This window comes from Manis pentadactyla, chromosome 11 (assembly GCF_030020395.1).
Source record: "Manis pentadactyla isolate mManPen7 chromosome 11, mManPen7.hap1, whole genome shotgun sequence".
Lineage (NCBI taxonomy): Eukaryota > Metazoa > Chordata > Mammalia > Pholidota > Manidae > Manis > Manis pentadactyla.
This window is the reverse complement of record NC_080029.1, coordinates 93,860,813-93,887,204: the sequence shown is the minus strand read 5'-3', so window position 1 is coordinate 93,887,204 and position 26,392 is coordinate 93,860,813. Positions and strand designations below refer to the sequence as shown.

The following is a 26,392-nucleotide window of genomic DNA, read 5'->3' as shown; positions in this document are numbered from 1 at the left end:
TTCTCTTGTTCCATATGAATTTTTAAACTATTTGTTCCAGTTTGTTGAAGAATGCTGTTGGTATTTTGATAGGGATTGCATTGAATCTGTAGATTCTTTAGGCAGGATGGCCATTTTGACAATATTAATCCTTCCTACCCAAAAGCATGGGATGAAATTCCATTTCTTGCTTTCCTTTATAATTTCTCTCAAGAGTGTTTTTTAGTTTCCAGAGTGTAGGTCTTTCCCTTCCTTGGTTAGGTTTGTTCCTAGGTATTTTATTATTTTTGATGCAATTGTGAATGGAATTGTTTTCCTGATTTCTCTTTCTGCTAGTTCATTGTTAGTGTACAGGAATGCAACAGACTTCTGTGTATTAATTTTGCATCCTGCAACTTTACTGAATTCAGTTATTAATTCTAGGAGTTTTGGGGTGGATTCTTGAAGGTTTTTTATGTACAATGTCATGTCATCTGCAAATAGTGACAGTTTAGCTTCTTCCTTACCAATCTGGATGCCTTTTATTTCTTTGTGTTGTCTCACTGCCATTGCTAGGACCTCCAGTACTATACTGAATAAAAGCGGGCAGAGTGGGCATTCTTGTCTGGTTCCTGATCTTAGAGGAAGAGCTTTCAGCTTTTCACTGTTAAGTATGATGTTGGCTGTGGGTTTAACATATATGGCCTTTATTATGTTGAGATACTTGCCCTCTATACTCATTTTGTTGAGAGATTTTATCATGAATGGATGTTGAATTTTGTCAAATGCTTTTTTTACCTTATATGGAGATGATCATGTGGTTTTTGTCCTTCTTTTTGTTTATGTGGTGGATGATGTTGATGGATTTTTGAATGTCGTACCATCCTTGCATCCCTGGGATGAATCCCACTTGATCATGGTGTATGATCCTCTTGCTGTATTTTTGAATTTGGCTTGCTAATATTTTGTTGAGTATTTTTGCATGTATGTTCATCAGTGATATTGCTCTGTAGTTTTCTATTTTTGTGGGGTCTTTGCCTGGTTTTGGTATTAGAGTGATGCAGGCTTCATAGAATGAGTTTAGAAGTATTCCCTCTTTTTCTTAAAGTTTTTTGGAAAACTTTAAGGAGAATGGGTATTATGTCTTCTCTAAATGTCTGATAAAATTCAGCAATGAAGCCATCTGGTCGGGCGGGGGGTTTTCTCGAGGAGTTTTTTGATTACTGATTCAATTCCATTACTGGTAGTTGGTCTATTCAGATTTTCTGTTTCTTTCTTGGTCAGTCTTGGAAGATTGTATTTTTCTAGAAAGTTGTCCATTTCCCCTAGATTATCCAGTTTGTTAGCATATAATTTTTCAAAGTATTATCTAATAATTCTCTGTATTTTGGTGCTGTCCATACTGATTTTTCCTTTCTCATTTCTGATTCTTTTTAGGTGTGTCGATTCTCTTTTTTTCTTGATAAGTCTGACTAGGGGTTTATCTATTTTGTTTATTTTCTCAAGGAACCAGCTCTTGGATTCACTAACTTTTTCTATGCTTTTATTCTTAATTTTTTTTACTTCTTCTGTGATCTTTACTATGTCCATCTTCCCACTGACTTTGGGCCTCATTTGTTCTTCTTTTTCCAGTTTCAATAATTGTGAATTTAAACTATTCATTTGGGATTGTTTTTCCTTCTTTAAATACACCTGGACTCCTCTTAGAATTGCCTTTGCTGCGTCCCACAGAAGTTGGAGCATTCTGCTGTTGTTTTCATTTATCTTCATATATTGATTGATCTGTTTTAATTTGGCCATTGACCCATTGATTATTTAGGTCCATGCTGTTAAGCCTGCATGTGTTTGTGAGCCTTTTTGTTTTCTTTGTACAATTTATTTCTAGTTTTACACCTTTGTGAGCTGAGAAGATGGTTGGCAGACTTTCAATCTTTTTGAATTTACGGAGGTTCTTTTTGTGGCCTAGTACTTGGTCTATTCCAGAAAATGTTCCATGTGCACTTGAGAAGAATGTGTATCCTGCCACTTTTGGGTGGAATGTTCTATAGATGTCTGTTACGTTCATCTGTTTTAATGTGTTGTTCAGTACCTCTGTGTCCCTACTTATTTTCTATCTGGTTGATCTGTCCTTTGGAGTGAGCGGTGTATTGAAGTCTCCTAAAATGAATGCATTGCATTCTATTTCCTCCTTTAATTCTTTTAGTATTTGTTTCACATATGTCGGTGCTCCTATACTGAGTGCATAGATATTTATAATAATTATATCCTCTTGTGGGACTGCTCCCTTTACCATTATATAATGTCTTTATCTCATTACTTTGTTTTGAAGTCTATTTTGTCTGATACAAGTACTGCAACACCTGCTTTTTTCTCCCTGTTGTTTGCATGAAATATATTTTTCCATACCTTCACTTTTAGTCTCTGTATATCTTTGGGTTTGAGGTGAGTCTCTTGTAAGCAGCATATAGATGGGTTTTGCTTCTTTATCCATGTATTCCTCTGTGTCTTTTGATTGGTGCAATCAGTCCATTTACATTTAGGGTAATTATTGATAGATATGTACTTATTGCCATTGGAGGCTTTGGATTCGTGGTTACTAAGGGTTGAAGAGTAGCTTCTTTACTATCTAATTGTCTAACTTAACTCTCTTATTAAGCTATTATAAACACAGTCTGATGATTCTTCATTTCTCTCACTTCTTATTCCTCCTCCTCCATTCTTTGTATGTTAGGTGTTTTATTCTGTACTCTTTTGTGTTCCTTAGACTGCTTTTGTGGATAGTTGATTTTATTTTTTGCCTTTAGTTAGTATTTGGTTGGTCTGCTTTCTTTGCTGTGATTTTATTTTTCTGGTGACATCTATTTAGCCTTAGGAGTGCTCCCATCTAGAACAGCCCCTTTAAACTATCCTGTAGAGGTGGTTTGTGGGAGGCAAATTCCCTCAACTTTTGCTTGTCTGGGAATTGTTTAATCCCTCCTTCAAATTTAAATGATAATCGTGCTGGATACAGTACTCTTGGTTCAAGGCCCCTCTGTTTCATTGCATTAAATAAACCATGCCATTCTCTTTTGGCTTGTAAGGTTTCTGTTGAGAAATCTAATGATAGCCTGATGGGTTTTCCTTTGTGGGCGATCTTTTTTCTCTCTCTGGCTGCTTTTAGTACTCTGTCCTTGTCTTTGATCTTTGCCATTTTAATTATTATATGTCTTGGTGTTATCCTCCTTGGGTCCCTTGTGTTGGGGGATCTGTGGGCTTCCATGGTCTGAGAGACTATTTCCTTCCCCAGTTTGGGGAAGTTTTCAGCAATTATTTCTTCAAAGACACTTTCTATCCCCTTCTCTCTCTTCTTTTTCTGGTACCCCTATTATGTGAATACTGTTCCGGTTGGATTGGTCACACAGTTCTCTTAATATTCTTTCATTCCTAGAGATACTTTTATCTCTCTCTGCCTCAGCATCTCTGTATTCCTGTTCTGATTTCTATTCCATTAACAGTCTCTTGCACCTCGTCCAGTCTGCTCTTAAGACCTTCTATTGATTGTTTCATTTCTGTTATCTCCCTCCGGACTTCATCCCTTTGCTCTTCCATATTTCTCTGCAGCCGATCAGCATGGTTATGACTTTTATTTTGAATTCTTTTTCAGGAAGATTGGTTATATCTGTCTCACCAGGCCTTCTCTCTGGGGCTGTCTGAATGATTTTTGACTGGACGAGATTTTTCTGCCTTTTCACGGCGATAGAAGTGGTCGCAGGCAGGTGGCACATATGTGTCAGCTGGGAGAACAAAGTCCCTTCCTGCTTGTTGATCACCTTGCCCTTCTCCGCTATCTGTCCCATCTACCCACACACCAGTAGCAGCCCCAGGTTAATCTCCTGAGCTGCCGTGGGTGGGGCGACACTCGGGATTGCCTAGCACACTGTGGGGGGTCGCAGCCATGCTGGGTGTGTTCTTCTGTGAGAATGGCCCCTTTGTGCCTTCCAGACCTTGCTCGAGCTTCCGCTGTCCGTGCCGGTTACCCGCACACCGGGAGGCAGTCTCTGGGAAAATCTCGTCATGTGCCATGGGTGAGGCCACCCTCAGGCTAGCCTAGAGTACTGCAGGGCATCGCAGCCATGCCAGGTGTGTTCTCCTGTGAGAACGGCGCCCCTTCATACCTTCTGGACCTTGCTCCGGCTTCTGTTGCCTGTGCTGGTTTCCCACACACTGTGAGGCAGTCTCTGGGATAATCTCCTGAGCTGCCACTGTGGGCAGGGCCTCGGCCTAGCCTACAGCACTGTGATGGTGGGGGGAGCGGTTTCCAGCCGTGCCGGCTGTGTTCTCCTGCTAGAACGGTGCCCCTTCGTTCATTCTGGACCTTCCTCTGGCTTCCACTGCCTGTCCCAGTTATCTGTGCGCTGGGAGGAGACTGTGTGGTTGCTGTGGGTGGGGCCGCTCTCCGGCTGCTCCGCACCTGTGGCGGGGTCAGCTGGTCCGTTTGCAGCACTGGCTGGGGGGAACAAATGGCAGGCTGCTTATCACCATAAGGGGGTTTGGGGTGAAAGCAATTACTTTTTATGCCAGAAGAAAATGGAGTAACATCAAGAAGAGAGAATGTGAGCCAAGGAGTTTATATGCAGCAGAACTGATTTTCAAGCACAAAGAGCAGTTTGTTACCAATATACATTAGCATTCAGAATATTCTTCTCATGAGTTCTTTCTGTGGCATCTAATAGAAAATGAGCTTCAGACAATGAAAATGACAGCAACGACATGAGAAATGAGTATAAACATTAAACATACCAAATATACATGGCACGTGTACAACTAAGATAAATGAGGATTAAAATGTAGTATGTAAATGACTACAGGCTGAAAATATATAGACAAAAAACTATAAGAAAATTGGGAAGAGATAACATAAAAGGTTTTTTTCTATTATTCAAAGACATTCTGAGACAGAAAACTTGATACAATTTGTTTCTAGCTGATCTGCACAAGAAATACTACATGAAGTTCTTTAGGCATAAAATAAATAGTAACAGATGGTATCCTAAACATGCAATAGGGAATGAACACTACATAGGCAAATATATGAGTAAATAGGAAAGATTTTGGAGTTCAGTATTTCTACTATGTGCTTACTAGCTATCTCCAACAGTTATATTTGCTAAAATAATATCTAGCCATTATGATCCAGTAAATCATTATTCTGAAGTCTCAGGGTTTTTTTTACATGTATATGGAAACACAATAAGGGTACTTCTTGTATTCCGCTTTGCAATATTAAATTTCATTTAAAAAATTTTATCTAAAACAGTTATTTCAAAACTTTGCAAATTTTAAAATAAAACATAACTTTATAATTAAGAATGGATCATTGGATAAAAAAAGAGAGACTTGTGATTTCAATCCATTCCTACACTGGTGAAAAGAAACTACCAGAATTCTCTTACTCAACAAAGGGAGAAATCCACTCCAAAGAAAACAGATGAAATTTTAAACTAGAAATGAAAATATAATACAGCTATTTTCCCTTCAGCTGCATAAATATTAAGTTGTTATTGTATCATATGTAACAGAAAATATCCAAATAGTTACTTGCCAATTCAATTGAACTGTCATTAAATAAGTATACCATTACATTAAAAAAGGAATAGTTTAAATGTACACATGACAGAAATACAAATTATTATTAGAGGATTCCACAAAAAATTATATGCCATATACAGAAATGAACAAATTCCTAGAAAAATACAACTTACCAAGAGTGAGCCAAGGAGAAACAAAATTTGAACAGACCAATTACCAGCAATGAAATTTAATTGGTAATCAAAAAACTACCCATGAACAAAACAAAACCCCCAAGCCAGAAGGATTCACCGCTGAACTTTATCAGACATTTGAAGACATATTACCCATTTATTTTTCAAGTTTTCCAAAAAATAGAAGAGGAGGGAATACTTCCAAATTAATTCTATAAAGCCAGCATCACTCTAATTCCAAAACCAGGCAAAGACACCACACAAAAAAAGAAATTATAGACCAATAACCCTTATGAACATAGATGCAAAAATACTCAACAAAATAATAGCAAACCGGGGGCGGAAGATGGCGGCGTGAGTAGAGCAGCGGAAATCTCCTCCCAAAACAACATATATCTATGAAAATATAACAAAGACAACCCTTCCTAGAATAAAGACCGGAGGACACAGGACAATATCCAGACCACATCCGCACCTGAGAGAACCCAGCGCCTCGCGAAGGGGGTAAGATACAAGCCCCGGCCCCGCGGGAGCCGAGCGCCCCTCCCCCCAGCTCCCGGCGGGAGAAGAGCAGGCAGAGCGGGAGGGAGACGGAGCCCAGGACTGCCGAACACCCAGCCCCAGCCATCCGGGCCAGAGTGCAGGGCCCCCGATACTGGGAAAACAGGGCAGCAAGAACAGTGAGCAGGCACTGGAGGCTGGGCCACAGAGGACATAAGAAAAGCGCGCGACCATTTTTTTTTTTTTTTTGCTTTTTTGCTGCTTTGTTTTGGCGAGCGCTTTTTGGAAGTCTTAAAGGAACAGGGACCCCAATACTAGGGAAACAGGGCAGAAAGACCGGTGAGCAGAGGCCTGAGGCTGGCACCGGAGAATAAAGAAAAACGAACGACCACCTTTTTTTTTTAATTAAAAAAAATTTTTTTTTTTTTAATTAAAAAAATTTTTTTTCTTGTTTTTTTTTGTGCTCGTTGTTTTGTTTTGGCGGGTGCCTTTTGGAAGTCTTAAAGGGGCAGGGCGGGTCACTTAATCCAGAGGTAGGGAATCTGGGATCTCTGGGCACCCTAACCCCTGGGCTGCAGGGAGCAGGGAGGCCCCTTACAGAGATAAATAGCCTCCCAGCAGCTCCTGCTCCAACGCGACTCCACCATTTTGGAGTAGCTGCCAGAGCCAGGCCACGCCCACAGCAACAGCGGAGATTAACTCCATAGCAGCCGGGCAGGAAGCAGAAACCCTATCTGCGCAGCACAAGCCACTAGAGGCCGCTGTTCTCCCAGGAGAGGAGGGCCACAAACCAACAAGAAAGGAAGTCCTTCCAGTCGTCCCAGTTCTGCAGACTATTCCTATCACCATGAAAAGGCAAAGCTACAGGCAGACAAAGATCACAGAGACAACACCAGAGAAGGAGACAGACCTAACCAGTCTTCCTGACAAAGAATTCAAAATAAGAATCATAAACATGCTGACAGAGATGCAGAGAAATACGCAAGAAAAATGGGATGAAGTCCGGAAAGAGATCACAGATGCCAGAAAGGAGATCGCAGAAATGAAACAAACTCTGGAAGGGTTTATAAGCAGAATGGATAGAATGCAAGAGGCCATTGATGGAATTGAAATCAGAGAACAGGAACGCATAGAAGCTGACATAGAGAGAGACAAAAGGATCTCCAGGAATGAAACAATATTAAGAGAACTGTGTGACCAATCTAAAAGGAACAATATCCGTATTATAGGGGTCCCAGAAGAAGAAGAGAGAGGCAAAGAGATGGAAAGTATCTTAGAAGAAATAATTGCTGAAAACTTCCCCACACTGGGGGAGGAAGTAATCAAACAGACCACGGAAATACACAGAACCCCCAACAGAAAGGATCCAAGAAGGGCAACACCAAGACACATAATAATTAAAATGGCAAAGATCAAGGACAAGGAAAGAGTGTTAAAGGCAGCTAGAGAGAAAAAGGTCACCTATAAAGGGAAACCCATCAGGCTAACGTCAGATTTCTCAACAGAAACCCTACAGGCCAGAAGAGAATGGCATGATATATTTAATACAATGAAACAGAAGGGCCTTGAACCAAGGATACTGTATCCAGCACGACTATCATTCAAATATGACGGTGGGATTAAACAATTCCCAGACAAACAAAAGCTGAGGGAATTTGCTTTCCACAAACCACCTCTACAGAACATCTTACATGGACTGCTCTAGATGGGAGCACTCCTAGAAGGAGCACAGCACAAAACACCCAACATATGAAGAATCGAGGAGGAGGAACAAGAAGGGAGAGAAGAAAAGAATCTCCAGACAGTGTATATAACAGCTCAATAAGCGAGCTAAGTTAGGCAGTAAGATACTAAAGAGGCTAACCTTGAACCTTTGGTAACCACGAATTTAAAGCCTGCAATGGCAATAAGTACATATCTTTCAGTAGTCACCCTAAATGTTAATGGGTTGAATGCACCAATCAAAAGACACAGAGTAACAGAATGGATAAAAAAGCAAGACCCATCTATATGCTGCTTACAAGAAACTCACCTCAAACCCAAAGACATGTACAGACTAAAAGTCAAGGGTTGGAAAAACATATTTCAAGCAAACAACAGTGAGAAGAAAGCAGGGGTTGCAGTACTAATATCAGACAAAATAGACTTCAAAACAAAGAAAGTAACAAGAGATAAAGAAGGACACTACATAATGATAAAGGGCTCAGTCCAACAAGAGGATATAACCATTCTAAATATATATGCACCCAACACAGGAGCACCAGCATATGTGAAACAAATACTAACAGAACTAAAGGGGGATATAGACTGCAATGCATTCATTCTAGGAGACTTCAACACACCACTCACCCCAAAGGATAGATCCACTGGGCAGAAAATAAGTAAGGACACGGAAGCACTGAACAACACAGTAGAGCAGATGGACCTAATAGACATCTATACAACTCTACATCCAAAAGCAGCGGGATATACATTCTTCTCAAGTGCACATGGAACATTCTCCAGAATAGACCACATACTAGGCCACAAAAAGAGCCTCAGAAAATTCCAAAAGATTGAAATCCTACCAACTAACTTTTCAGACCACAAAGGCATAAAACTAGAAATAAACTGTACAAAGAAAGCAAAGAGGCTCACAAACACATGGAGGCTTAACAACACGCTCCTAAATAATCAATGGATCAATGACCAAATCAAAATGGAGATCCAGCAATATATGGAAACAAATGACAACAACAACACTAAGCCCCAACTTCTGTGGGACACAGCAAAAGCAGTCTTAAGAGGAAAGTATATAGCAATCCAAGCATATTTAAAAAAGGAAGAGCAATCCCAAATGAATGGTCTAATGTCACAATTATCAAAATTGGAAAAAGAAGAACAGATGAGGCCTAAGGTCAGCAGAAGGAGGGACATAATAAAGATCAGAGAAGAAATAAATAAAATTGAGAAGAATAAAACAATAGCAAAAATCAATGAAACCAAGAGCTGGTTCTTCGAGAAAATAAACAAAATAGATAAGCCTCTAGCCAGACTTATTAAGAAGAAAAGAGAGTCAACTCAAATCAACAGTATCAGAAACGAGAAAGGAAAAATCACGACGGACCCCACGGAAATGCAAAGAATTATTGGAGAATACTATGAAAACCTATATGCTAACAAGCTGGGAAACCTAGGAGAAATGGACAACTTCCTAGAAAAATATAACCTTCCAAGATTGACCCAGGAAGAAACAGAAAATCTAAACAGACCAATTACCAGCAAAGAAATTGAAGAGGTAATCAAAAAACTACCAAAGAACAAAACCCCCGGGCCAGATGGATTTACCTCGGAATTTTATCAGACATACAGGGAAGACATAATACCCATTCTCTTTAAAGTCTTCCAAAAAATAGAGGAGGAGGGGATACTCCCAAACTCATTCTATGAAGCTAACATCACCCTAATACCAAAACCAGGCAAAGACGCCACCAAAAAAGAAAACTACAGACCAATATCCCTGATGAACGTAGATGCAAAAATACTCAACAAAATATTAGCAAACCGAATTCAAAAATACATCAAAAGGATCATACACTATGACCAAGTGGGATTCATTCCAGGGATGCAAGGATGGTACAACATTCGAAAGTCCATCAACATCATCCACCACATCAACAAAAAGAAAGACAAAAACCACATGATCATCTCCATAGATGCTGAAAAAGCATTTGACAAAGTTCAACATCCATTCATGTTAAAAACTCTCAGCAAAATGGGAATAGAGGGCAAGTACCTCAACATAATAAAGGCCATCTATGATAAACCCACAGCCAACATTATATTGAACAGCGAGAAGCTGAAAGCATTTCCTCTGAGATCGGGAACTAGACAGGGATGCCCACTCTCTCCACTGTTATTTAACATAGTACTGGAGGTCCTAGCCACGGCAATCAGACAAAATAAAGAAATACAAGGAATCCAGATTGGTAAAGAAGAAGTTAAACTGTCACTATTTGCAGATGACATGATACTGTACATAAAAAACCCTAAAGACTCCACCCCAAAACTACTAGAACTGATATCGGAATACAGCAAAGTTGCAGGATACAAAATCAACACACAGAAATCTGTGGCTTTCCTATATACTAACAATGAACCAACAGAAAGAGAAATCAGGAAAACAACTCCATTCACAATTGCATCAAAAAAAATAAAATACCTAGGAATAAACCTAACCAAAGAAGTGAAAGACTTATACTCTGAAAACTACAAGTCACTCTTAAGAGAAATTAAAGGGGACACTAACAGATGGAAACTCATCCCATGCTCGTGGCTAGGAAGAATTAATATCGTCAAAATGGCCATCCTGCCCAAAGCAATATACAGATTTGATGCAATCCCTATGAAACTACCAGCAACATTCTTCAATGAACTGGAACAAATAATTCAAAAATTCATATGGAAACACAAAAGACCCCGAATAGCCAAAGCAATCCTGAGAAAGAAGAATAAAGTAGGGGGGATCTCACTCCCCAACTTCAAGCTCTACTATAAAGCCATAGTAATCAAGACAATTTGGTACTGGCACAAGAGCAGAGCCACAGACCAATGGAACAGACTAGAGAATCCAGATATTAACCCAGACATATATGGTCAATTAATATTTGATAAAGGAGCCATGGACATACAATGGCGAAATGACAGTCTCTTCAACAGGTGGTGCTGGCAAAACTGGACAGCTACATGTAGGAGAATGAAACTGGACCATTGTCTAACCCCATATACAAAAGTAAACTCAAAATGGATCAAAGACCTGAATGTAAGCCATGAAACCATTAAACTCTTGGAAGAAAACATAGGCACAAACCTCTTAGACATAAACATGAGTGACCTCTTCTTGAACATATCTCCCTGGGCAAGGAAAACAACAGCAAAAATGAGTAAGTGGGACTATATTAAGCTGAAAAGCTTCTGTACAGCAAAAGACACCATCAATAGAACAAGAAGGATCCCTACAGTATGGGAGAATATATTTGAAAATGACACATCCGATAAAGGCTTGACGTCCAGAATATATAAGGAGCTCTCACGCCTCAACAAACAAAAAACAAATAACCCAATTAAAAAATGGGCAGAGGAACTGAACAGACAGTTCTCCAAAAAAGAAATACAGATGGCCAACAGACACATGAAAAGATGCTCCACATCGCTAATTATCAGAGAAATGCAAATTAAAACTACAATGAGGTATCACCTCACACCAGTAAGGATGGCTGCCATCCAAAAGACAAACAACAACAAATGTTGGCGAGGCTGTGGAGAAAGGGGAACCCTCCTACACTGCTGGTGGGAATGTAAGTTAGTTCAACCATTGTGGAAAGCAGTATGGAGGTACATCAAAATGCTCAAAACAGACTTACCATTTGACCCAGGAATTCCACTCCTAGGAATTTACCCTAAGAACGCAGCAATCAAGTTTGAGAAAGACAGATGCACCCCTATGTTTATTGCAGCACTATTTACAATAGCCAAGAATTGGAAGCAACCTAAATGTCCATCAATAGATGAATGGATAAAGAAGATGTGGTACATATACACAATGGAATACTACTCAGCTATAAGAAAAGGGCAAATCCAATCATTTGCAGCAACATGGATGGAGCTGGAGGGTATTATGCTCAGTGAAACAAGCCAAGCGGAGAAAGAGAAATACCAAATGATTTCACTTATCTGTGGAATATAAGAACAAAGGAAAAACTGAAGGAACAAAACAGCAGCAGAACTCAAGAATGGACTAACAGGTACCAAAGGGAAAGGGACTGGGGAGGATGGGTGGGTAGGGAGGGATAATGGGGGGAGAAGTAGGGGGGTATTAAGATTAACATGCATGGGGGTTAGGAGAAAAGGGAGGGCTGTACAACACAGAGAAGGCAAGTAGTGATTCTACAACATTTTGCTATGCTGATGGACAGTGTCTGTAAAGGGGTTTATAGGGGAGACCTGGTATAGGGGAGAGCCTAGTAAACATAATATTCGTCATGTAAGTGTAGATTAGTGATAGCAAAAAAAAAAAAAAAAGGGCAGTTCCTGTGTGGTAACCTCCAACGAGTTCTACACAAGGGTATAAAGGGCATATAAAAGTGTAGGCAAAGGGTCTGTTTGTGTTTATACAGAGGATCAAAGCCTAATTGTGCTACCCCGAAAATGAACTAAGATACGATATGAAAAAGAACTTCCAACATCTGCACTCTCTGGAAGACTCATGCCAGAAGATGATCATCAAAAAACCCCAACAAAGATCCACGCACTGCTACAGCTGTAGATGCACTCATCCCACCAGTTCCTGGACTTGCCATGGGAATGAGGAAGGAGATATCTAAGCTGGCCTGTGCATACAGTAAAACAACAAATTTGACTGGATCTATACTGTTGGAACTCAACCAAGAATTTGGAGAAGTGCAAATTGTAGCGCTCCAAACTCTTACAACTACAGACTATTTACTGTTAAAAGAACATATGGCATGTGAACAGTCCCCAGGAATGGGTTGTTTTAATTTGTCTGATTTCTCTCAGACTGTTCAAGTTCAGTTGGACAATATCCACCATATCATAGATAAGTTTTCACAAATGCCTAAGGTGCCTAACTGGTTTTCTTGGTTTCACTGCAGATGGCTGGTAATTACAGATATGCTTTGGTTATGTAACTATACTCCTATTATGTTAATGTGTATGCGCAATTTAAGTAGTAGCTTAAAACCTATATATGCTGAAGTTACTCTACAAGAAGATTTGTCAAAGAAATAATCAATCTTCCCATGTTTTCTTCCGCCTGCTACTTCTATAGCTTTTCTTCTTCCTTCCTAATTACAACCCTTAAATAGAATTCTTGCCTCATATCAAATTTACCGAGTATCATAATTCTTCCAAGTGGTAAAGATACCTCAAGACAAATGCTGGGCATAGAAGCCACAGGGCATAAATATGCAAAGAAGTAAAAAGCTAACTTTTTCAAACAATAAGGCTTCTCTCTCACTTACCAACTTCACATTTCCCTGTATGGCCCCGGAAGATGACTGGTTAGCCAGAGACGGGTAAGATTCCTCAAGGGAGGAACAACCTAAGACAGGCACAGTCGCAGGGGGGACATCAGGTGAGAAATTGGGGATCAACAGAGGTGAGGCTTAGAACCTCACCCCCCCGTTCTGAGAGAAATCTTCTGCATACGGGGATGTTTTATTGCCCTTGTCTAGCTTGGATTAACACATAGTCTACAGGCACACACCTGATCATCTACATGTGCTCTCTTACAACACTAAACTATGTTTTCTACCTTTATCTTGTATCTACCTACCACTTCAGCATTTTATTAAAAATAATAATAATAAAGAGAGAAATGTGGTATCCACATATAAATCAAGTATAAAAACCAAATGAGTATTCATATTTGAACTGACTGTTTAGAGTTCATAATGCATGAGCAAAACCAAAAGTTTCTGTGATGACTGCCCTTGTACTGTTAACTATGTAACTTATTCATTATGTAAGAATTTGTTCTACATGTAAAAACTTGTTTGTTATGCCTCAGAAGATTGGAGACTGACAAAAATTAGGCTTGGGGTGGAATAATGATTGTGCATGATTGTGCATTGAGCATTGACTCCCCTATACAGAATTTTATTGTCGTTAACAACCATTTGATCAATAAATATGAGAGATGCCCTCACAAAAAAAAAAAGAAGGATAGACTTCCAATGGTAAAATAAATTAGTAACCGGGATGTAATGTATAGCATAAGGAATATAGTCAAGATATTGTAACAGCTTGGTAGGGTGATAGCTGGAACCTAGAATTATGTATATAAATGTTCTACCACTGTGTTGTACACTTGAAACTCATGTAATGTAAGACTGTGTGTCAACTACCCTTCAATAAAAAATAATTATTTAAAAAAAAAAAAAATAATAATAATAATAGCAAACCGAATTCAAAAATACATAAAAATGATCATACACCATGATCAAGTGGGATTCATCTCAGGGATGAAGGGATGGTACAACATTCGAAAATCCATCATCATTATCTACCACATCAACTAAAAGAAGGACAAAAACCACATGATCATCTCCATAGATGCAGAAAAAGCATTTGACAAAATTCAACATCCATTCATGATAAAAAACTCTCAACAAAATGGGTATAGAGGGCAAGTACCTCAACATAACAAAGAACATATATGACAAAATGACAGCCAACATCATACTTAACATCAAAAAAATTACATCAAAGCTTTTCACCTAAGATTGGGAACAAGACAGAGATGCCCACTCTCCCCACTTTTATTCAACATAGTACTGGAGGTCCTAGCCACGACAATCAGATCAAACAAAGAAATACAAGGCATCCAGTTTGCTAAGGAAGAAGTCAAACTGTCACTATTTGCAGATGACATGATATTGTACATAAAAAAAACCCTAAAGAATGCACTCCAAAACTACTAGAACTAATATCTGAATACAAAGTTGCAGTATACAAAATTAATACACAGAAATCTGCTGCATTCCTATACACCAATGATGAACTAGCAGAAAGAGAAATCAGGAAAACAATTCCATTCACAATAGCATCAAAAAGAATAAAATACCTAGGAATAAACCTAACCAAGGAAGGAAAAGACCTATACCCTGAAACCTACAAGACGCTCTTAAGAGTAATTAAAGAGGACACTAACAAACGGAAATCCATCCCATGCTCTTGGCTAGGAAGGATTAATATTGTCAAAATGACCATCCTGCCTAAAGCAATCAACAGATTCTATGCAATTCCTATCAAAGTACCAGAAGCATTCTTCAACAAGCTGGAACAAATAGTTCTAAAATTCATATGGAACTACCAAAGACACCAAATAGCTAAAGCAATCCTGAAAAGGAAGAATAAAGCAGGGGGGAATCTCACTTACCAACTTCAAGCTCTACTACAAAGCCACAGTAATCAAGACAATTTGGTACTGGCACAAGAACAGACCTGTAGATCAATGGAACAGAATAGAGTCCAGATATTAACCCAAACATATATGGTCAATTAATATACAATTAAGGAACCATGGGGAAATGAAAGCCTCTTAAACTGCTGGTGTTGGTAAAACTGGACAGCTACATGTAGGAGAATGAAACTGGATCACTGTCTAACCCCATACACAAAAGTAAACTCGAAATGAATCAAAGACCTGAATGTAAGTCATGAAACCATAAAACTCTTAGAAAAAAACATAGGCAAAAATCTCTTGGACATAAACATGAGCAACTTCTTCATGAACATACCTCCACGGACAAGGGAAACAAAAGCAAAAATGAACAAGTGGGACCATATTAAGCTGAAAACCTATACAGCAAAGGACACCATCAGTAGAACAAAAAGGCAGCCCACAGTATGGGAGAATATATTCATAAATGACATATCCAATAAAGGGTAGACATCCAAAATCTATAAAGAGCTCATGCACCTCAACAAAGAAAAAGCAAATAATCCAATTAAAAAATGGGCAGAGGAGCTGAACACTCACTTTTCCAAAGAAGAAATTCAGATGGCCAATAGACACATGAAAAGATGCTCCACATCACTAATCATCAGAGAAATGCCACAATGAGATATCACCTCACACCAGTTAAGATGACAAACATCCAAAAGACAAACAGCAACAAATGCTGGCGAGGATGTGGAGAAAGGGGAACCCTCCTACACTGCTGGTGGGAATGTAAATTAGTTCAACCATTGTGGAAAGCAGTATGGAGGTTCCTCAAAAAGCTAAAAATAGAAATACCATTTAACCCAGGAATTCCACTTCTAGGAATTTACCCTAAGAATGCAGAAGCCCAGTTTGAAAAAGACATATGCACCCCTATGTTTATCGCAGAACTATGTACAAGAACCAAGAAATGGAAGCAACTTAAGTGTCCATCAGTAAATGAATGGATAAAGATGTGGTATATATACACAACGAATATTATTGAGACATAAGAAGAAAACAAATCCTACCACTTGCAACAACATGGATGGAGCTAGAGGGTATTATGGTCAGTGACATAAGCTGGGCGGAGAAAGAAAAGTAACAAATGATTTCACCCATCCATGGAGTATAAGAACAAAGAAAATACTGAAAGAACAAAACAGCTGCAGACACACAGAACCCAAGAATGGACTAACAGTTACCAAAGGGAAAGGGACTGGGTAGGATGGGTGGTAAGGGAGGGATAAGGGGGAAAGGGGGCATTATGATTAGCACACATAATATAGGGTGGGGCACATGGAAGGCAGTACAACACACAGAAGTAGTGATTCTATAACATCTTACTATGCTGATGGATAATGACTGTAATGGGCTTTGTAGTGGGGACCTGATAATGGAGGGAGTCTAGTAACCATAATGTTGCTCATGTAATTGTACATTAATGATACCAAAATAAAAAATAAAAAAAGGATTAGGTTGTGAATTGATGTTAAGAAAATAAACAATAAAAAATGGAGTTGCTAATTCAAAAAAAAAAAGAGCATATAAGAAAGTAAGGTTTAGGTATATTTTTTTCAAATGAAAAAAAACTTCACAATGTTTAGAGTTGTTCAGAGAATGAACTCACTAATAGTAACATCCCCATCAATAGAGACTGATGAAAACCCATTAGGAATTTACAAATTCAGAAATTCATGTTTCTGGAAGATTTGATCTCTGTTTTCTGATATTCCTAGAACAGGTCTACATTTACAGAAATTGCAACTCAAAGAAACTTCTATTTAAAATTAACAAAAGAAATTTTACTTATATTAGAAAAAAAAGAATAAACCATTAACACAATAAGAACTCTACAAACACGCGATACTTATAAAGTGGTCCATGGTTCACAGTAACTAGGTTTTGTTTTATGATGCCAAAATCTACCACTATGAATAAACACAAGTAATTTATTTTTCTACTTATTAAAGTGATAAACTTACATTATAATGAAAAATTTATAATAACTCCAAGAAAGAACACAAAAGTAGTAAATGATGAAAATATATACATATAATGTAAGACTATCCATTTACAAGCTGTATTAAAATTTCTCAAACTGTTTTTCCACCTGTTGGCTATCTAATCTGAAAACAACTCTGAGGGCAGACAAAGTAGTCAGCCTTAGTCCCATTTTACTGTCTTTCTGAGGCTCAGAGGGGTACATGACTTTCCTCAGATCACTAAAGTTGATCCAGAATATGAATCTGGAACATGACCCTGGTGAGTACCCATTCTTTCTTCAGTAACTTTTTTTCCTACTTAATGAAATAACACATTTTTCACTACACAAATGTTACAATTCAGATAGATAAGAGAAATTATCTCCCTTATTAGGTAATATATTAATAATATTAACAGAGACTTTTTCTTAGAAATGGAAAAAAAAAAAAAAAGGAAGTAAAAGAACAAGGAAAAAGTTCCCATATTATTATGCTGAAAAACAGAAGGCTAAGTGGAACAGTTAAGCAGAATAAACAATGTTTTCTTGAATGACCACTAAATATTTTACATATTAATACTCTTAAAATAACAGCAAGATGTAGACATTCCCTTAAAATAGGCGCTAGCAATATTAGATTTCTCATGTTTACACACTTAAAAAAAACAATGTAACTTCAATTTTAATGATTTAAGTACAAAGTAAAACCACTACCTTTGGTGTGCTTCCTTTAATGAACTTTTTAATTGAAGATAACAAGCCAGTTTCATTCTTCGGTGGTTTTTCTCCTCCTGAAGGCAGGCTATCATCAACCTCTGAATATTTCCTCTTTGCTCTGGCAGTGCGTTGTGTTTGGATTTGATTTGATTGCTGAGAAGGTTTCCGTGATCTCAGCCTCATCTTTTATGGGTGACACATGTAAAACTATAAGACAAAAATAATAATAAAGATTATAAAAATTAAACCTAGCTAACCCTTATGTGCCAGCTTATATAATAAAAATCTCTTGGTTTTTTTAAGAAAGTCCAGGTCTCTAGGGAAATGATATAAGAAACTAACACTTTAAGTGAAAGGCATGCTATAAACTTATAAACTTCCCAGGTAACTTTCCCAATAACTTCTGAAATATATCCTGTGATCTAATAACTAGAAGTAACACCAAAGAGTGTGCACGCTCTGTCCACAGCACTACATTGCCTCCACCCAATGCCAACATTACATTCATTCATTCACTCAACAAATATTTATTGAACACTTTTCAAATTCAAGGCACTGGGCTAGGTAAGCACCTAGTAAAGAGTAAAAAAGAAGGGGAGGTTTTTGCCTTCTGAAGCTCACAATTTAGTGGAAAAAAACTCTCAATGAATGAATGAATTCCATGAGCATGATTCTAATAATCAGCAATCACATACAAGTATAACAAGAGTGGCTGGATCATTTTGTGAGATTTGATCCTCCCATACATAATGATGCTTTAATAACTGAAGTCATATCAGAAAGAAAATATGAGGCAATCTACCTAAACTCACTCATTTTATGGAAGAGAAAATTAATGGCTAGCAAATTGTCCCAAGACTTAGAAATAGTTAAGAACACAGCCTGAAGGGGTGGGGACTTGATATTGGGGAGAATCTGGTAACCACAATGTTGCTTGTGATTGTATATTAATGATACCAAACAAACAAACAAACAAAAAACATAGCTTGAATTAGAATCTGTGAAAGAAAACATAAAAACTAGTAAACGAAGAATTAAGTGATGTGAATTCAAATTCTATTTCAATCACAGCTAAGCTATAGTCACTTAACTGTGTAATTTCACCTATATAAATACATTCATCTTACCATCTTGAGGCTCAAAATGAAAAAAGAATTAGAAAAAGCTACAAAGTACAGAAAACAATAAAGCTACTTACACCAATGAATGCACTCAAAGAAAGGTCTAACTCTATTTGAGGGCTCTAAACTCCTAAAAGTCCATAAATTTCTAGCAACGGGTAAGGTCTTCACTAATCAAAAAGCTTTAGAAGTTGTATCTTTATAAGATAAAGAGATAAAACGCATCCAATTGGTAAGGGGAAAAAAACTATTTGCAGATGACATGATATTAGATATAGAAAACCCTAAAGACTGCACCAAAAACCTATTAGAACAACCAGATTCACCAAAGATTCAGGATACAAAATTAATACACAGAAATCTGCTGCATTCCTATATACTAAAAACAAACTAGCAGAAAAGAGAAATCAGGAAAACAATTCCATTTACAACAGCATCAAAAAGAATAAAATACCTAGGAATAAATCTAACCAAGGAGGTGAAACCTGTACTCTGAATACTGAGACACTTATGAGAGAAATTAAGACACTAATAAATGGAAATCTGTCCTGTGCTCACAGATAGGAAGAATTAATATTGTCGAAATGGCCATCCTGTCCAAAGCAATTTACAGATTCAATGCAATCCCTATCATAATACCAACAAAATTTCTTCGATGAACTAGAACAAATAGTTCTAAAATTCATATGGACCCACAAAAGACCCCAAATAGTCAAAGCTATCCTGAGAAAGAAGAACAAAGCTGGGGGGATTACGCTCCCTGACTGCAAGTTATACTGCAAAGTTACAGTAATCAAAACAGTATGATAGTGGCACAAGAACAGACCCACAGATCAATGGAACAGAACAGAGAGTCCAGATATAAACCCATATACATATGGCCAGTTAATATATCGTAAAGGAGCCGTGGATATACAATGGGGAAATGACAGCCTCTTCAACAACTGGTGTTGGGAAAATTGGACAAATATGTGCAAGAGAATGAAACTGGATTACTGTCTAACTCCATACACAAAAGTAAACTCAAAATAGATTAAAGACTTAAATGTAAGACATGTAACCATAGGACTCTTAGAAGAAAACACAGGCAAAAATCTCTTGAATAAGCACAAGCAATTTTTTCCTGGACACATCTCCCCATGTAAGAGAAACAAAATAAAAAATTAACAAGTGGGACTACATCAAATTAAAAAGCTGTACAGCAAAGGATACCATGAGCAGAACAAAAAGGCAACCTACAGTATATAGGAAGAATATATTCATAAGCAATTTATCTGATAAGAGGTTAACAGCCAAATATATAAAGAGCTCATATGCCTCAACACCAAAAAATACCAAATAACCTGATTAAAAAATGGGCAAAAAACTTGAATATTTTTCCAAAGAAGAAATACAGATGGCCAACAGGCACGTGAAAAAATGCTCCACATTACTCATCATCAGGAAATGCAAATGAAACCACAGTGTGATATTGCCTCACACTAGTTAGAATGGCCACTACCCAAAAGACAAGAAATAACCAGTGTTGGCGAGGATGTGAAGAAAAGGGAACTCTCCTACACTGTTGGTGGGAATGTAAACAAGTGCAGCCACTGTGGAAAGCAGTACAGAAGTTCCTTAAAAAACTAAAAACAGAAATACCATCCGACCCAGTGACTTCTAGGAATTTACCCAAAGAAAACAGAATCCCTGATTTGAAAAGGCACATGCACTCCTGTTTATCACTGCCCTATTTACAATAGCCAAGAAATGGAACAACCAAAATGTCCATCAATAAATGAATGGATAAAGAAGATGTACTACATATATACAATGGAATATTATACAGCCATAAAAAAGAGAAATGCTGCCATTTGCAACAACATGGATGGATGGATCTAGAGGGTATTATGCTAAGTGAAATAAGTCAGGCTGAAAAAGACAAATACCATGCGATTTCACATATTTCTGGTATTAAAAAAAAAAAGCAAAACTAAATGAACAAAATAGCAGATTCATAGACACCAAGAGGTGACTTGGAAATTACCATAGGGGAGGGGTCAGGGTGGGTGGGTGGACCGGTGGAAAGGATGAGGGGCATAAAAGGGTACAAAAATTCTCAAACATAATAGAGGTTGGTCACAGGGATGGTAGTACAGCATGGAGAATATAGCCAATAATTCTATAACATCCTTCCATGTTGACAGATAGTAACTGCAGTAGTGGGGGTAAGGATTTAATAATATAGGTAACTGCTGAGCTACTGTGTTGCATACCTTAAACTAATATAAGATTGTATATCAACTATACTTAAAAAAAAGGAAGTTAAATAGTTAATTGAAGTGTTGTTATTCAACATGACAGTCAAAGAAAAAAAAACTTTTACTATAGATACCATATATATACATACATGTATATAATATCTGTAAAATGTACTTTATATATATAAAGCAGTTACATACATATATATACATGTAGTTTACTTCAACAAAAAACCCCAAACTCAAAGGATTCACAAAAGGAGTCCTAAAATGCCTTTCCAAATAATTTCTCCCCCTGGTCACCAAATGGTGTCCAGTTTTAAGTTGTCATTCCCAAATAAAATAAATACTGCTTTTTCTTCTAAAGAATCAATGTTAACTTCTAAAGGGATTTATCATTCCAGGCTTATATTACATTTACTTAATTACCTTATTAGGGTGCATAAATTTTGCCTTTTTTCTTTTGTTCTTCAGCACAGCACTGCTTAGAAAAGGAAAATTCCCATATAGCAAATGCATGAGGGAATTTTTCAAAGAATAAGTTATTTTTAATCAATTTCTGCAGATATTTTTAGTAAGTTTATTCAGAAATATCAGTGAACATATCTCAAACCCAAAATAATTAAATGTAAATTATAAAATTTATTATATGAAGTAATATATTGATATAAAGTAGTACTTAAAAGACTAAGGACATATAAGCAGTCCAGTCTTACATAGTTCAGCTCATTAAAATTTAAATACTTAATAGTCACCTGCTACTAGAATGGTAAGGAAAAGATGACAATCTCTGCCTGTAAGAATAAAAAAATCTAGCATAGTGTACACATAAAATACTAGATCACTGCATGGAGAAAGTGAAGACGGTTCTGGGAAAGCTTAGGAGACAAATACTCTGAACTAAAAAATAACACTGAGTTTCACTGGAAAGAAAGACATTTCAAGATCATTTAAAGAAGGCAGTTGGAAAATTCAGGGTTTTTGTCCCTTCCAACAGTGAGCTGTAAAAGGTCTATTTAATAGGTCTGAAAGAGCTGGAGCAGTCAACCTATAAAGAACTTTTAAAACTGACCATTCATGCAACAGATGAAGAAAACACATATTTTTCAATTTCATATGGAGTGTTCACCAAGATACACCATATGATGAGCTATAAAGTAAATCTCAATAAATTTCAAGACTGAAATCTTAGAAATAATGTTCTCTGGACACAGTTATAAATCAAAAACAAAAATACCTTAAAAAGTACCAAATATTTGGAAACTTAAAAATATATTTATAAATAAATCATGGACTTGAAAATGGGGAGAATCTAGTAACCACAATGTTGCTCATGCGATTGTATATCAACAATACCAAAATAAATAAATAAATAAATAAATAAATAAATAAATCATGAGTAAAAAAAGAAATAGCAAGTATATAAGATTTTTGAACTGAGAAATAAAAAACAAAGCACATCAAAATTTCTGGATGCAATAAACAACAGGTGGAGGGAAATTACAAACATATATGCACCTAACAGAGCTCCAAAACATATGAAGTAAAAACTGTCAAACTAAAGTGAAAACTAGGCAATTCAACAATAATAGTTGGACACTTCAACAACCCACTTTTGATATGGATAGAGTAACTAGACAAAAGATCGAGAGAATTCTTTAATTCTCTCTAAGAGACATATATAGAACACTCCATCCAACAATAGCAGAATACATATTCTTCTCAATTTCCTTATGGATAATTCTCTCCAGGGCAGACTACATGTTACAACACAAAGCAAATCTCAATAAACTTAAGAGGACCGAAATAGTGCAAGAAGATGGTTTCAGCCACACTGGAAAGAAATCAGACATCACAAGGAAGTCAGTTTGAGAAAGTAACAAATATGCAGAAGAAATTAAACAACAAACTCCTAATTAACCACTGTATGGAGAAGTTATCACAAGGAGAATTAACAAATGCTTTGATGATGAGAACAAAAACTCCAAATACCAAAACTTATGGGATGCCCCAAAAGCAGTGCTCTGAGGGCAATTTATAAGCTGTAAATGCTTATATTAAAAAAAAGGCCTCAACTCAATAACAAAACCTTCCACCTTAAGGAACTAGAAAGAGAAAAGCAAACTAAACCTAAAGCAACCAAGAAGAAGGAAATAACAAAGAATACAGCAGATATATAAGTTTTAAGATTTTTTAAATGAAGCCAGAAGTTGGTTCTTTTCTGAAAAGACCAACAAAATTGGCAAACCTATTGTTAGAGTAGACTAGTCAAAAAAAAAAAAAAAAAAAAGAAGACTTAACCTACTAAAATCAGCACTGAGAAAAGGGACATTAATACCAAATCTTACAAAAAATAAAAGGGACTATAAAGGACTCTATTACCAACTATTTACATCAATAAATTAACCTAGATGAAGTGGACAAATTTCTAGAAAGACACAACTAAAATGGACTCAAGAAAAAAAGAGAAAAATTTTAAAAATCTTTAAGAAATTAAATGAGTAATAATTTTAAAATTCCCCACAAAGAAAATCCTAGGACCATATGGCTTCACTGGTGAATTTTACTGAATGTTTAAAGAATTAACATTAATTCTTCTCAAACTTCTCCAAAAAATTGACGACTACCTCCCAACTCAATTTACAAGGCCAGGAGTACCCTGATACCAAAGTCAAACAATGATACTACAAGAAAAGAAAACTAAGGGTCAATATACACTTTAGGAACACAGATGCAAATATCAATAAATTACTAGCAAACCAAATCCAGCAGTTTAATAAAAGGATAATACATCATGACCAAAGCAGGATTTATTGCAGGAATGCAAAAATGGTTTAACATATGAAAACGAATCAATATAATACACTGTATTAAAAGAACAAAAGGAAAAATCCACAGTTATCTCAATTGATGCAGAAAAATCATTTGACCAAACCTAACACCCTTTCACAATAAAAAGACCCAACAAACCAGGAATAGAAGGGAAGTTTCTTTACCCTGACAAAAGGCATCTATGAAAAAACTACAACTAACATTGTACTTCGTAGTGAAAAACTGAATGCTTTCCTCCTAAGATCAAGAATAAGACAAGGATGTCCATTCTCACCACTTAGTCAACATTTTACTGTGGGTTCTATCCAGGTAATTAGGCAAGAAAAATAAATGTTAAAAATTCAAGTTACAAAAGAAAATGTAATGATATCTCTTTGCTGATGGCATGATCTTGTATAAAGAATAACCATAAAAGCAAAAACTGGATAAACCAGACATCATAAAGACTAAAATATTTCCTGTTCACCAAAAGACAACATAAGAAAATCAAAACACAAGTAAACAAATATGTATCTTGCAAAGTACCTGTATGCAGAATATATAAAGAAACCCTAAAACATAATAAAAAAGACAAACAAGACAACAGAAAAAGAGGGCAAAAGACTTGGGGAGATAACTTCATGAAAGCAAGATGATTGGCCACAAGCATATAAATGGTACTCAATATTATAAACATGAGAAATGCAAGTTAAAATCGTTAAGAGCATACTAATCCACATCTACTTGACTGGCAAAAATTAAAAAAACTGACAATAATAAATGACAGCAAGGATGGTGGAACAATGAGACCTCTCCTATTTCGCTGGTGGAAATGTAAGGTTTTTTAACTTCTAAGTTTTTATCCAAGAGATATGTAAACATGTTCACAACATACTTTTACAAAAATGTTCCTGACAGCTTTATTTACAATAATTTCAAACTGGAAGCAACAAAAATGTCCAGCAACAGAAAGATGAATATTGTGTTGATTTCATACAGTGGAATAATCAGAAACAGAAAGGAACAATCACTAATATCAACAACATGAAGAATCTCACAGACATTATGCTGAGCAATGGCAGACACAAAAGAGTATACAGTTGATGACACCATTAAAAAGAAAATCTTTCAGAGGCAAAAATAATCTAAAGAGAAAAAAATCAGAACAGAAGTTGCCTTGGGAAAAGTAAATGTCCTATACTGTGATAGGGGTGGGATCAATTTGTCAAAACTTATAGCTAAGATATATTTATTTCTTACTATTTAAGTTTTACCTAAATAAACACCAGTAAAAAGTTCTTATGAATACCACCCAACTACGTGGGAGGAAGGAGGCTGGGAGTAGATCCAACAAGAAAGACAAAATGTTAGTAACTACTGAAACTGAGTGATGGTTATATGGGGATTCATAACACCATTGTTCACTTTGTGTGTATTTGATACTTCCCATTAAAATATAACAAAAACCTTGACTACGGGAGCTAATGACAGTGTTAAATACAAGAAGAAACTGCTGAATAAAGTCAAAACAGAGTAAGACAGGATCAAATGAGAAAAGCAAAGAATGTCTACAAAAAGTGAGGAAGAAGAATATAAGCAATCTCAGAGAGCAGTCTTCCATATTTCCATATATTATAAGAAAACAGGAGATTCAAGATGGCGGCGTGAGAGGTGACACAGAGAATTCCTCCCAAAACTACATATAGTGTGAAAATCTAGTCAATACAACTAGCCCTAAAACAGCAACAGGAAAGAAGGCTGCACCAGACTGCATACGGACCTCACAAACACAGACCTCATGAAACAGTGGAACGTTCAAAAGCCTTGATCCGGCAGGATACAAGTCCTTCCCCACCTCAGCTCACCGGCAGGAGGGAGAGAAACGGAGAGGGGAGGGGCTGGAAGCCTAAGACTACTAAACACCCAGCCCTGGAGGTCTGTTTTGGAGCACAAAACTACATTGTGTGGTGCTCTGGAGGTTGGTGGGGTTGGGAAGCTGGGACAGGCGGAGTGCTTGAGAGACTGAGATTCCAGGCATTTGTGAAGGACGGGGTTCCATATCTGGCTGCTCTGGAACAAAGGAAAGGCAGGCGCTCTGAGAGACTTCCTAGCAGCAAGAGAGCTGCTGAAGGGGCAGGGTTTGCATGGAGCTTGCTATGTGGGAGAAGCAATAGGTGGACAAGGTTGCCACAGTTTGGGAACTCTGAGGAGCTTCAGGCGCCCCACCCCTCTGGCTACCTTCTCAGGTCCAAGGCCCCCCACTGTGACACGCAGCCTGCTGTGCATTCCTCCTGGCCTGCCGGCACCTGCTCACAAACCGGCAGTCACTGCACTGG

At 37.2% G+C, this 26,392-nt stretch overlaps 1 protein-coding gene across 3 annotated transcripts in view; it reads right to left on the bottom strand.

The window, feature by feature from the left end:
• CTDSPL2 (CTD small phosphatase like 2) overlaps positions 1-26,392 on the bottom strand; it is an 82,640-nt gene that overhangs the window by 35,708 nt on the left and 20,540 nt on the right. For all 3 annotated transcript variants that reach the window (XM_036905386.2, XM_036905387.2, XM_036905385.2), the window contains exon 2: positions 17,882-18,091. In XM_036905386.2, coding sequence (XP_036761281.1) covers positions 17,882-18,067 — 186 coding nt within the window. In that variant the 5' untranslated portion in view covers positions 18,068-18,091. The remainder of the gene's footprint in view (positions 1-17,881; positions 18,092-26,392) is intronic.